Source organism: Triturus cristatus, chromosome 4_1 (genome assembly GCF_964204655.1).
Source record: "Triturus cristatus chromosome 4_1, aTriCri1.1, whole genome shotgun sequence".
In the NCBI taxonomy this organism is placed as follows: Eukaryota; Metazoa; Chordata; class Amphibia; order Caudata; family Salamandridae; genus Triturus; species Triturus cristatus.
The window spans coordinates 251,357,858-251,371,082 of NC_140585.1; the positions used below are offsets into that span (position 1 = coordinate 251,357,858).

The following is a 13,225-nucleotide window of genomic DNA, read 5'->3' on the forward strand; positions in this document are numbered from 1 at the left end:
CGTCCAATCGAGGCGATTGTACGGAGCCCAGTTGTCAAGCCGGGGTTGTCCCTCAGATGCCTGTATGGTGGCAGAAGGGTATTTAGGACAGTCTTGCACCGGATAGTGACAGGCAGAGGTGTCAATGTCTGCACTATCCCCTACCCCGTCACACACCTCCCCCCCTGGCATCTCCCGATCGGGGAGAGGAAAGACCCTTGATAAGAAATCCGCATTGCCATTGTCCTTCCCTTTTCTATGTCTCACAGTGAATGCATAGGGTTGCAAGGACAAGAACCAGCGCAGTATCCGGGGATTTGAGCTTCGGTTCTGGTACATCCACCGCAGAGGGGCATGATCAGTATATAATAGGAACGGTTTGCCCTCCAGATAGCAGTGTAGTTTGTCGATAGCCCATTTGATGGCCAGACACTCTCTTTCCACTGTGGGATATTTGGTTTCCCTAGGGAAGAGCTTGCGGCTAACAAAGAGCACCGGATGTTCCAACCCGTCCGCCCCTTCCTGAGATAGAACAGCCCCTAGACCCATCTCGGAGGCATCGGTGGCAAGGATAAAGGTCTTGGAAAAGTCGGGGGACGCTAAGATCGGTTGTGTTGTTATGGCTGTCTTTAGGGCCGAAAAGGCCTGTACTGCCTCCGGGGAGGGGTGTAGAAGGTCTCGTGGTTTCGCTAGTTTCTGGAGCAGATTTGTAAGAGGGGCTGCTATGTCGGAAAACCTGGGTATAAACCTTCTATAATACCCTATGAGTCCCAAGAATGCCCGGAGTTCTCTTTTAGACTGCGGAAAGGGGGTCCCTTCAATGGCTCTCACTTTTTCTGTTTGAGGAGTTATTGTCCCATCCCCTAATACAAAACCCAAATAGTTCACGCGGTGGAACGCCACCCTAGACTTCTTGGCGTTAACATGTAAGCCCGCCTCCTTTAAGGCGGTCAGGACAGTATCCACGTGTTGTAAGTGTTCTTGCCAGGTTCTACTGTGTATGACGATAGCGTCAAGATATGCGGAACAGAAGGCCATGTAGGGTTTTAGGATGGCGTTCATCAGGCGTTGAAAGGTGGCAGGTGCCCCATGCAGTCTGAAGGGAAGGACGGTGAACTCGTACAGTCCGTCCTCGGTGATAAATGCGGTCTTCTTCCTGTCGCTTTCCCGGAGGGGCACCTGCCAATACCCCTTTGTGAGGTCCAGTGTGGTGATGAACACAGCGTCTCCAAGTTTCTCGATCAGTTCGCCCACCCGCGGAATGGGATAAGCATCGAACGTCGAAATGGCGTTCAATGCGCGGAAGTCCATGCAAAAACGCCGCGACCCGTCTGGTTTGGGTACCATCACAATAGGTGACGCCCACTTGCTCCTTGAAGGCTGGATGACGCCTAGTTGCAGCATGTCGTGGACCTCCTGTCTTATGGCTTCTCGTCGGGCCGCAGGTATTCTGTATGGTCGTTGTTTCACAATCTTTCCTGGGTGGGTCTCAATAACATGTTCCACTAACGTAGTTCTCCCTGGTAGATCCGAAAATGTGTCTTTAAACGGTTGCAGCATCTCCATGAGTTTCTTCTTCTGTTGCGGGGAGATCTCTTCGCTCACCACAAGTTCGGTAATCCTGGAGTCTGTGTTGTGACCCGTGGGTATAAGGAACTGGGCATTTTTCGTCGGAGGTCCTATCCACTTCTTCAACATGTTAATGTGATATGTTTGGAGTTTGGTGGGGGATACCTGCAACCTATAGGTCGTATCTCCGATCGTCTCCCGGACTTCATAGGGACCCACCCACTCGTTTTTGGTTTTGTTGGCGATCGAGGGTAGGAGAAGCAGGGCCCAGTCCCCTTTCTGTAACCTCCGGAGTTTTGTCCCCTGATCGTAATACCGCTTCTGTTTTGTCTGCTGCTGTTCCAGATTGGAGCAGGCTAGGGTCTGTAGCTTCCCCAACTTGGATCTGAGTTGTTGGGTGTAGTCAAGGAGGGATCTCTGTTCTCGGTCTTCTTCGGACTCCCAAACGTCTTTGGTAATCTCGAATAAAGAGTGGGGTTGTCGTCCGTACAACAATTCAAAGGCCGAACAGCCCAAACTGCTTTGTTTTTGTGCCCTCAAGACGTACAGCGCTAGGGGTAACAGACGGTCCCAATCCTGGCCCTCAGCCGTGAGCATTTTTTTCATTGTTCTCTTTAGACTTTGAATATATCTCTCAACGAGACAGTCTGTTTGCGGATGATATACAGAGGTACGTAGGTGGTGTATGTCTAGGGTTTTGCATACTTCTTTCATTAATTTGGAGGTGAAGGGAGTACCTTGATCCGTTGGGATCTCTTTAGGAAATCCTACGCGGGAGAACAACTCCACTATTTTCTCCGCGATATGTACTGTGGTCGGGGTGCGTAAAGGAAATGCCTCGATGAATCTTGTGGCATAATCAACCACCATGAGGGCATATAAGTGTCCTTTTGATGATTTCGGCAGGGGTCCAATCAGATCCATTCCCACTCTCTCAAAAGGGGTTCCGATTATGGGTAGAGGTCGTAACGGAGCTGTAGGAGGGCGGTGCATGTTTTTCCTTTGGCATATCTCGCATTTCATGCAGTAGTTGTGAACGTCTTTATATATCCCCGGCCAGTAGAAGAATCTCGTTATGGTCTCTGTTGTTTTCTCCTTTCCGCTATGCCCTGCGGTAAGGTGTGCATGAGCAAAGAAAAGGACCTGTTCTCGGAAAGAAACGGGGACTAATAGCTGAGGGGTCCCTCCCTCTGTCCCTTCCCGGTACAATAACTCGTTTTTAATAAGAAAACGGGGGAACTTCTTAACCTCCTGGGCTTGGGACACATGGGCGCTCTCCCAGGCATTAAATAGGGTGGTATCGTTAGCCTGCGCGAACCGAAAACTGCGATCTAGGACCCATGGTTCCGGGGACATGAGAGCGGGCCTGTCGCACCTACCCCCTAAAGGGGCCGTAGCCATAGACCCTGAGAACAATGCCATAAATTCCGGGTTATCCACCCCCAACAGCATCTCCTCTGGAAGGGACTTCACCACCCCCACCCTTACCGTACAGGGCTCTTTGTTCACGGGATGTATTGTTATCTGGGCAAGAGGGTACGGTCTCACGTCCCCATGTACGCAACGGATGTGAACCACTGCGCCTGGTATATACTGATGTGGGTGTATAAGATGGTCCTGTACCACCGACTGTCGGCAGCCAGAATCTAACAACGCCCTCACTGTCCTCCCATTCAACTGCAGACTCACATAGAAAGAGCTCCCCATCTCTGCTGAGTACAGTATGGACCGCGGCAGGTATCCGACCTCCATCGGCTCCTCGGTGGGCCGCTTCCTCGGGCAGAGTCTAGCTATATGACCCCAGTCCCCACATTCGAAGCACTGGGGCCCTCGGACTGGGGGACCCTCCATCCGCATAGGCCGGGGCCTAGAGGGTTCAACCACAATTCTCTGCTTCTTGTCCCCTTTCCCGAGGCTTACTCCCTTTTGCACCTTTTCTCCCTCCCATCCCAGAGACTTGGGCTGGGCTCTCGCGTAGTTGGCGGCCATTTCTATGGCCTCGTCTAGGGTTAATCCTGAATGTTGTCTCAGCCACCTCTGACTGGCATACGGTAAAGCCTCCATGAATTGTTCTAGATCTATTTTAGTCATCACGTCCTCCATCGTACTGGTCGCCGGCTTCAGCCACTTGTCGGCGGCCATCTTGAGCCTGACGAACTAGGTTTTGGGGTTCTCCCCCGGTGTTCCCCGTTCCTTCCGGAAGCGGATGCGGTAAGCCTCTCCATCAAGCCCCAGGTGGTCAAGGATGATCGCTTTAATAGTGGAATACGGAACTAGTCCCGAGGGGTTGGCCACCTGGTAGGCAAACTGTGCTTCCCCGGTCAGTAGGGGAGCCAAAAAGTAAGGCCACTTTTCTCCTGGCCACCCCAATGCTCTGGCGGCCCTTTCGAAGTTCATTAGGAAGACATCAGGGTCTTCACCATGGATATATTTCTGTAAGGAAATCCCTGACGGATTAGGGATGGACAGGGGGCGGCGGTCTATAGGCACCGGAAGGGTAGGGACTGAGCTGGCCTTCTGTATACTTTCCAACTGCGTGGTTATGGTATTTTGAAAGAGGTCCCGGTCTGCCTGTGCTGACGTCATCTGTCGCTGAACAGCCCATTCCAGTTTCTCCTGTCCCTGGACGAGATGTTGGATTAGGGCGTCCATCTTTTCCATCCAGATGGACCTTGTGGTGGTAAATCCCACTTCTGACACCAGTGTAGTGGGTCCGGGGTGACAGATACGCAGGGTCAGGCTCAGGGATCTTAAGAAGGTTTTTATTTTGAACAGTATACACAGTATTCCACTCTCCTGGGGGACTGCTGCGAGTAGCTGATTTTACTTCGTCTGGACGTCTTTCAGCGATCTCTCTCTTGGCGGTCCCTCTGGTAGGTGGTCCGACCTGGTCTCTCGGCGTATATGCCCTAAAAGACAAAGGAAAGCAGGTATCAGAGTGATGCTGGGTACCGTTTTGAGTTAGGGCCGGAAGTGAGGGACACCGTGGTGGGGAACAGTCGTTTCGTGCCTAAGTGCTCAGGGGAAAGGTATTCGGTCTGACAGGGGAGTTATCAGCTACAGGCGGCTCTATTCAGTGGAGTTTCCCCTTCCCCACCCACCCCGCAACTTTCCCTCGTACCTGCTCCAGCCACGCTCCTTCCCCGGGAACGTGGCAGGGCGCCTCACGGATACGGTGGCCTCCTGGCTTGTAGGTCTCTGCTCCCGTAGACGTCTCTTCGAGGTGAGTTCTTTCTTCCGTCCGGTCCTCACGGTCAGCCTTCCTCCTCCACTCCAGCTCCCTCGTCTCCGCTCTCCTTCGCTCTGGCTCGCGCTCCTCCGATTTTCCCAGCTCCGCCTCTCGCTCCTCCGACCTCCTCGACTCCGACTCTCGCTCCTCCAGTCTCCTTCGCTCCGACTCTCGCTCCTTCACGCTCCTCCGCTCTCTCTCGACCTCCGGGGAAACGCCGTCCGTCGTCTCTCTTCTCTAATTCTCCTTTGAAGTCCCGCTGACTGAGACGTCATCCAGGGGAGGGGCTTCCACGCAGGGAAACTCCGTCTTAAAGGTATGGCGTCCTTCTTCCATCGTCCAATCGAGGCGATTGTACGGAGCCCAGTTGTCAAGCCGGGGTTCTCCCTCAGATGCCTGTATGGTGACAGAAGGGTATTTAGGACAGTCTTGCACCGGATAGTGACAGGCAGAGGTGTCAATGTCTGCACTATCCCCTACCCCGTCACATGTCTCTTAAGTCTTTGAATCTGCGGAATTTCTCCTGCTTCAACCTACCCCAGAAAAGGGTGGTTAGGTAATGATTTCATGCTTTAAAGTTGCAGGAACACCTTATTTTAGGTAGAAGCTGTTTGGTGTTCATGATTTAAGCAGACTTTCTCTTTGCATGGTAGTTTACTGTTTTCTTTTGTCTCTGCAGAGCGAGAACGCCCGATTGGCTCTCTGTGAGCATCCGCAGTGGACTCCTGTGGTGGTAATCCTTGGGCTGCTGCAGTGCAGCATTGCTCCAATACTGAAAGCCCAGCTATTGAAAGCCCTTGCTGCGTTCGGAAAGTCTCCAGAGATTGCTGCCTCTCTCTGGCAGTCACTAGAATACACACAAGTAAGTGCAGAAGAAGAGGTTGCTTTTTATTTGTTGTGCCTTACATTGTTGGAATTCCCTTTTCATAACAAGATGCCAAAAATCATAGTTCATGTGAAATTTCTTATTCTATAGAAGACATCCAACATTAAAGTTGTTTATGGTATTTGTGGATAAACATTGGCTCTGAATCATTCAACTAGTTAAGACCTGCTAAATGTATGTATTTGCATTGTGTGTGGATTGCTATAACATCAAATTCTTGCACCTTTCAGATAATCAATATTGGAAACTAAGCAAGCTAATTTGTATCTTCTCAAGTTATGGTGTTTGTCTTGGATGGTTATGGTACAGGAAAAGGTCCAGATACTCTTTCTCCCTCCCCTTCTGAAGTTGCTTAGCATTTATAATGCGAATTTAGTAGTATTAATTTCAGTGAACTATATTGACTTAATCCAAGCAGTCACTGCAGCTAAAAGAAATCTATATTATAACATTGGGCCTCTACAATGAATGAATGAATTAATTATTGGTGTTGTATACCGCGCAGTTACAATCAACCTATTGTATGCAACTCTTAACACTAGTGTTTAATATACATCTCATAATACATAACAGTTTAGGTGATCTGTGAGTATCGTTAAATGCCATCCTACATATCCGGCTGTGTAACCCATCAAATTCATTTTTCTCCACTAAGGATGCAAGTTCTTCAGTCTCTTCACAGACCGCCTCTTGGGTATACAGTTGCAACTTCACAAAAATATGAGCCGTATGCTAGGTCGCACAGTTCATCCATAACCTTTCCTGTTAACACTACATGCAACCTAAACTACAAGTTGCTGGTGGAGACTGAACCATTCTATCCCCCTTCATAGCTGAGGATAGAAATCTCCCTTCCCACAGTTTAAGATTTCCCAGTTTGCAGGGAGTGACTCTAAACACTTTAATTGTAAACCAACAAATTCCCTTTATCTCTCATTGTAATCGGGAAGCCTTAGGAAATTGTGGTTTGAAGGATACCTTCCTTCCTCAATGTTTTTGGGAAATTTCTTAGCAGCCTTGACTGGGTTTTTATTGTACTTTACAATTATGCGTGCCCCCTTGTGCATCTATCTTAGCAAAGATTCTAAGTCTTCCTGTCACATTGACAACCTTTGCTATGAACATCCCTTCATTCTTGATTACTCCTCCCCACCATCTAACCCCACCTTCATACTGCTTATACATTACCCTTGGCTACCATATAGGCTTGGTTTTGTATCTACAACATATAATCCTAGGCAGATGTGTACATGTAGTTTTTAATTCCACTGACCAGGCTGGTTTGCCGCTGTAAAGCTATCAGAAGTACTTTACGAGCTGATTTTCTCTTCAAAGCCCAATATGCTTTTATGTACTATTAAGAAATGAGTTTGAACTTAGTGTGACATTTTTGTATCCACCTAGGGGGTGTGTGGCATATGTGAGTTATGCAAAGTAATGCCGTCCCCTTTGGTAGCACACACATTGTTTATTGTAAAATCACCTAGTGTGATTCATTTCTACAATTTGCTGCCGATTGAATGCAAATCAATCACCTTTTGTGCTGACCATGCTTATTCCAAGACCAGACTGGTTCTTGTCCTTTTTAAATGGGTACTAATCTGATACTTGTGAGCTTAAATTTAAACTGTGATGACGTAAATGTGTGATTGCAGTGCTACATTAGTTATCCATCTATTGTTTCTTTAAAGATTTTGCAGACTGTTCGCCTCCCTGGACAAAAGCAAGCTGTTGGCATCGAGGTAAGGGACCATTAACTTTCACTTATTGAAAGGGGGGTTATGAATTGAAATATTTTGTTAACACTTTTTTTGCCTTTAAGTGTTATTGTTGTGCAGTGTTATCTTGTGTGATCTTTACATAGTCACTTCAACTTATAGATTTTTGATTTATCTACACAAAAGCAGGTATGGCCTCTCACAGCCAGACAATATCTTAATTTAAATTTAAAGTTGTATTTTATTTTAAGTTCTTTTGTACCGGATGTTGAGCCCACAGATAGAAACCATATGGGGTTGTTGGTGGGGGTCTGAATTGAATGAAGTAGGATAGAATAGTAAAACACTCTCCTGCTCTGGACCCCTCTGTCATCAGAAGCCTAAAAGGCCTCAACACTACAGATCTGTTCCTCCACAAATTGGCTTTCTGTCCTCTACTGACCTCTATCTTCAAAATGACCTCCAGGTCATTAGCATGAGACTTCTGACGCATGCACATTCCTAACCAATCACTACTCTGTATTCTCACTATGAGAATTTGTTGAATAATAGATGTTGCGCTTTAAAATTCACAGTCCCACTTCTTAGTATTGTAGTTTTATTCTGTTTGGGACTTAAACCTTTTGAGTGGTTTGTGGGAAAAGGGAGTTTAGATCTCGCTCTACATCCCCCTTCCCCTTCCCCTTTAATCCAATTTCTGGGATGTTATCCCATTTCTTGCGGAAGCGGGGAATATAAAAATGCCCTTTGAACCTCTATTGCTGCCATCACTTTTATGTCTAGTTGTCTGGGTTTATTTGTGATACCATACCACCACTTTCATCTGAGTTTATTCACTTATTGCCTACAAAGGTCCCTACTCTGAGAAATAGTGGTCTGACACCTTGTACCCCACCCCCTGTCCACTTGCAATCACCAGTAGGTCTTCCTTGCCAAAGTTCCAGTGCTGCTCCGAATAACACGGTCCCAGTTCATATTGACTTTTACCACCAAATTTCAGACCTGAAGGAGCTTGCTTTGGTTATGCCAGAGAAACCCCCCTGGCTTTCAGTATAGGGTAACCTTGATAACCCCAATAAGGGTTAGCTTTTTACTCTATTCTTTTTACTGTGTCAGTGTTGCATAGCTTTGCAATGACTTTACTATATATGTATTACCCACACAAATGAGTTAGGACTCGTTTGACTGGCGTGAAAGACAAGTGGGAACAGAACATTGAGCGCGCACTAGAAGGGAGAAAACTGGACTCAATTTTGAGACACATCCATTTTTATGCATCTCTTTTGTCGATCTATTTGTTTTGAATGAATATAATTAATTTTGTTGATTGATTTTGTGAGACGCCCTTTTTAAGGGCCTGATAAATTAATTTCTCTGAGTCAAGAAGATTTTTTTTTTTTTTTTTAAATCCCTTGTAGGCACTTTTACCTTATCTAGCTTTAGGGCAAAGAAGCGCTCACTAAGGAGGGTTCTAGGTGAGTTTTTTCTATACCCCACTGACACCCAGAAATGTAATGCAACATCATAAAAATCCCAGATTATTTGCGGAAGTATGTTTTTGAAAGCAATCAAGTACTATTTTGATCCAGTACTGCAAGTTCGAGGCATGTGGGCTGCTGAATTCATATCTGTGCATAGATCGCCGCCTAGTGTTGGGTCCGGATGTTTGCACGTTGTTGTCCTGGAAGAGTCTTCGAAGTATCCTGAGATAGGTGAATCCTCCACAGTGCGCATGGGCATCCTCTCCATCCCCAGATTGTTTTTTTCCGCCATTGGGTTCGGATGTGCTTATCTTAGCTCAAGTTAGGAAAATTTCGTTTAAGGCCAAAAGGCCTTTAGCTTTCGTCGGTACTGTTCCCGATCGGTGTCGACAGCTTTCTTACTTAGTTTGGAAACTTCTACAAGTTTTCGGATCCGTTTCATCCGACCATCGACATTATATCGACGATGGAATCGAGGACCCCATTCAAGCGGTGTCCTTTATGCCACGCCAAATATCCACACATCGACGTCCACCCGGTGTGCAACAAATGCCTCTCGCCGGATCATGACGAATCGACATGTATGGCCTGTGCCCGATTCCGATCCAAGAAGACTCTCCGGAATCGACGGGCAGCGAGATTAGAAGCGCAGCAATCTGCACCGGCCCCGGCCAACATCTTCAGCACCGAGGACGAAGATGTTGAAAGCGTGGAAGAAATACACTCCAGCCCCGCTTCCGAACACGATTCCCAATCGGAAGACGCCGGTGAAGAGCTTTTTCACAGGGAAGAAGCCGACGACGAGGTAGGGGACTACGATGAGGCCTTTGGGGCCGAAGGAGATAGCTCTGGTGAAGAGCAGGGCCTACCCGTCGAAACGGAGGCCATCAAAGTGCGTCATTCTACGGCTCCGGTCGAGGGATCGCCTCCGGGCCTTACCCGAGATCAATCCAAAAGTTCTTCGGCCCCACCTTCAGGCCCGGCCTCGAACATCCAGCAAGAGCCATTAATGCCGAAAAAGACTGGTTTCCCTTCAACGAAACCGAAACCAATCGTCGCACCGGTTCCACAGAAACCGAAAGTGAAACTAGCAGTGGTCGCCTCGAAGCCCTCGAAGACCTCCACTCCTTCGACGCCAGCACAAACCATCGGCTCCGAACGCACTAAAAGGGATTTCGGCGCCGAACTCGCTGCAGCGGATGTCGGTACCAACCCGAAAAGGAAGGTCATCAGTACCACAAAAGCGCCTCGGCCCCCGGCACTGAAGCAGTCGGCCCCGACCACCAAAGTTAAGATGGCCGCCCCATCGGAGTCCACTTCGAAGGCAGCGACACGGGTCAAATCATCGACTCCGTCGACCGCTACTACCTCTCCTCGAATCGATGACCCTGTGGCTCCGAAGCAGTCCACGCCTACCTCTACGGAACCACTCGGCACCAAAGAACCTTCGGCGTTCTCGGTGCGACAAGTTGCGGCGTCATTGCAACGCATCAGAGAACGGGCAGCCCTCCAGTCTACGTCTGGCCCCGAACCGAAAAAGGCTCCAAAGGCACCTTCGGCACCAACCAACATCACTTTTGGTTTGCCGCCATCCAAGGCGCCGAAGATGTTCGAGATCCGAACACGTGTCCGCCAGACAAGGTCCCCATCTACTGGACACTCTCCTACTGAGCCTTCACCGTCCCAATTCATCGACGCCGACACCGGCAGACTCATGCTCCGAAAACGGAAGGTCACGCCAGAGCATGCCTTGGACTCTTACAGAATCCCTCTAAAGCAGAAACTGCCAGCAGAGTCGGAACCGGTTCTATACGAACGCCTGCATACGTCCTATCCGGATCCCCAGTCCTTTTCTCCAACGCCCTCCGACACGGACGCAATGGAGGATTACATGGGTGATGATACCACCTACCCTAGGGATATAGATCCTGAGGAACAGCAGGACCCAGATCAAGCTTGGGATGACCCTGCAGACCCGGGTGCCGCAACAGATACCCAGGACACGCAGCTTTATGGCGCAAAAACATCTCCCACAGAGGACACTGCTGCCTTCAATGCCCTCATAGAACGTGCTGCAGCCAATCATGGAGTGCAACTCCACTCTGACACGGTTGAGGACGACTTCTTGGTGGACACTTTCGCCTCCTCTGACTGGACTGTCAAGACTTTGCCCAAGTTGAAAGGTGTTCTCAAGCCAGCAAAGGACATTTTCAAGGAAACAACCAGGGCACGGGTGCTAAACCCCAGGATTGAAAAAAAATACAAACCTGCGCCCGGGGACCCTATGTACATTAGAGGTCAGTTACCTCTGGACTCCATGGTGGTTGCTAACGCTCGCAAACGAGCGCACTCACAAACAACTGGTGATGCTCCTCCCCCAGACAAGGAGTCCAAAGTGCTGGAGACCTCAGGCAAGAGGATTGCAGCTCAAGCAGCAAACATCTGGCGCATTGCCAATACCCAGGCCCTCCTGGCTCGCTACGATCGTTCACACTACGACACGCTAGAGTCACTACTCCAACATCTACCAGACGACTACAAAGAGGCAGCAGAGCTCCTCATCAGAGAGGGACAACTTCTTACAAACGCATCCATTAAGTGCGCACTAGATGCTTCCGACACAGCTGCAAGGGCGATAAACACCAGCGTCATGTTACGCCGACACGCTTGGTTAAGAATCTCCGGATTCAAACCTGAGATTCAAAACATCATCATAAATCAGCCTGTCAACCCCGACTACTTATTCGGACCAGAAGTTGACACCACCTTAGAAAAGATAAAAAAAAGACACTGACACTTCAAAGTCAATGGGGGCTCTGCAAACGCAGACATTTCGTAGTGGCTCCTTTCGTCGCCCCGGGAATAGGGGAGCAGCTAGAGGACAGGGGTCACAGCAGACATACAATAAAGGGGGCACACAGAGTACCTACGATAAAAACAACAGAGGTGGATATCGTGGCTCCAGCACCAAGGGCAGAGGACGCGGTTACGGCAACACCAGGTCCTCACCCAAGAACAAACAGTGACGCCCTCTCCCTTCCCCCCGACCACATAACACCTGTCGGGGGGAGACTCCAGCGGTTCCTGTCCACGTGGAAAGCCATCACCACGGACAGGTGTGTCAGGGATATTATCCAGCACGGTTACTGTCTAGAATTAACCTCCACTCCACCCACAATACCGCCAAAGCACCGTCCTATGTCCGCAGAGCACTTAGCATTATTGCAGCAGGAAGTGCTAAGTATGCTGCAAAAAGGTGCAATAGTGGTCGTGCCCATCAACCAGCAGGGGACAGGGGTGTACTCCCTGTACTTCCTAATCCCAAAAAAGGACGGGTCGTTCAGACCTATACTAGACCTCAGACCCCTCAACCACTACATTCTGTCAGAGCATTTTCATATGCTCACCCTACAGCAGGTTCTCCTGCTGCTCAGCCAGGGAGACTTCCTAGCCACACTAGACCTCAAAGATGCGTACTTCCACATACCCATCCACCCATCACACAGGAAATATCTCAGGTTCACTGTTCAGGGACAGCACTATCAATTCAAAGTCCTCCCCTTCGGCGTGACAACAGCACCCAGGGTTTTTACCAAGTGCCTAGCTACAGTGGCTGCACATCTACGGCGACGACACATTCACGTCTACCCTTACCCTTACCTGGACGACTGGCTTGTTCTTAACGAAGTGATTGCTTCTAGGAAAGCTACTTTCCAGGTGAGGAATCGAATCCCACATGAGTGGAGAGGTTCGAAGGGTGGACCCATTAGTCTGGTGAGGACCAAGTTGAGGTTCCACACTGGTGCTGGTGGATGGGAAGGGATATCCCTGCTTCCACCCATGTCTTCATATAGAGTGTTTTGCCATTATATTTTATTTTATTATTTGTCCATATTGATTCCCATCTCGAGTTTGTTATTCTATGTTCTATCTTCTGATCAACCTTCAGTAGGGCGTTTCTGGTGTTTGCAAGTATGTTGTTCATTAGAGTATTGTGTCTGCCGTTTGTTAGAAGTGCTAGTGGCTATAGGTTATTTAGTATGGCTTTTTCTACTTTTAGCCAAGCCGGTGTGTACTCCTGGTCCGGCACGATCCAGTAGCTACCCTGTTTTTCCAGGAAGGCCGTTTGAAAAGTCTTGAAGTCTGCCAGGTTTAAGCCCCCCCAGAGTGTTCGCCATTCTTAATTTTTTAAGACTCATCCTTGGTTTTTTGTCACGCCAGATAAAGTTATTTAACATCTTGTCTATTTTGCGGCGGAAATCAACAGTGAGGGTTAGAGGGAGCATATTAGTAAGGTAGTTGATCATAGGTGTGACCATCATTTTGATTGTTTCAATCCTCCCCCACCATGTGATGAATTTCG

At 48.7% G+C, this 13,225-nt stretch overlaps 1 protein-coding gene across 1 annotated transcript in view; it reads left to right on the forward strand.

Annotated features, from left to right (window-relative positions):
* NUP205 (nucleoporin 205) overlaps nt 1-13,225 on the forward strand; it is an 839,084-nt gene that overhangs the window by 220,283 nt on the left and 605,576 nt on the right. The window contains exons 13-14 of the mRNA XM_085651995.1: nt 5,457-5,639; nt 7,355-7,405. Coding sequence (XP_085508121.1) covers nt 5,457-5,639; nt 7,355-7,405 — 234 coding nt within the window. The remainder of the gene's footprint in view (nt 1-5,456; nt 5,640-7,354; nt 7,406-13,225) is intronic.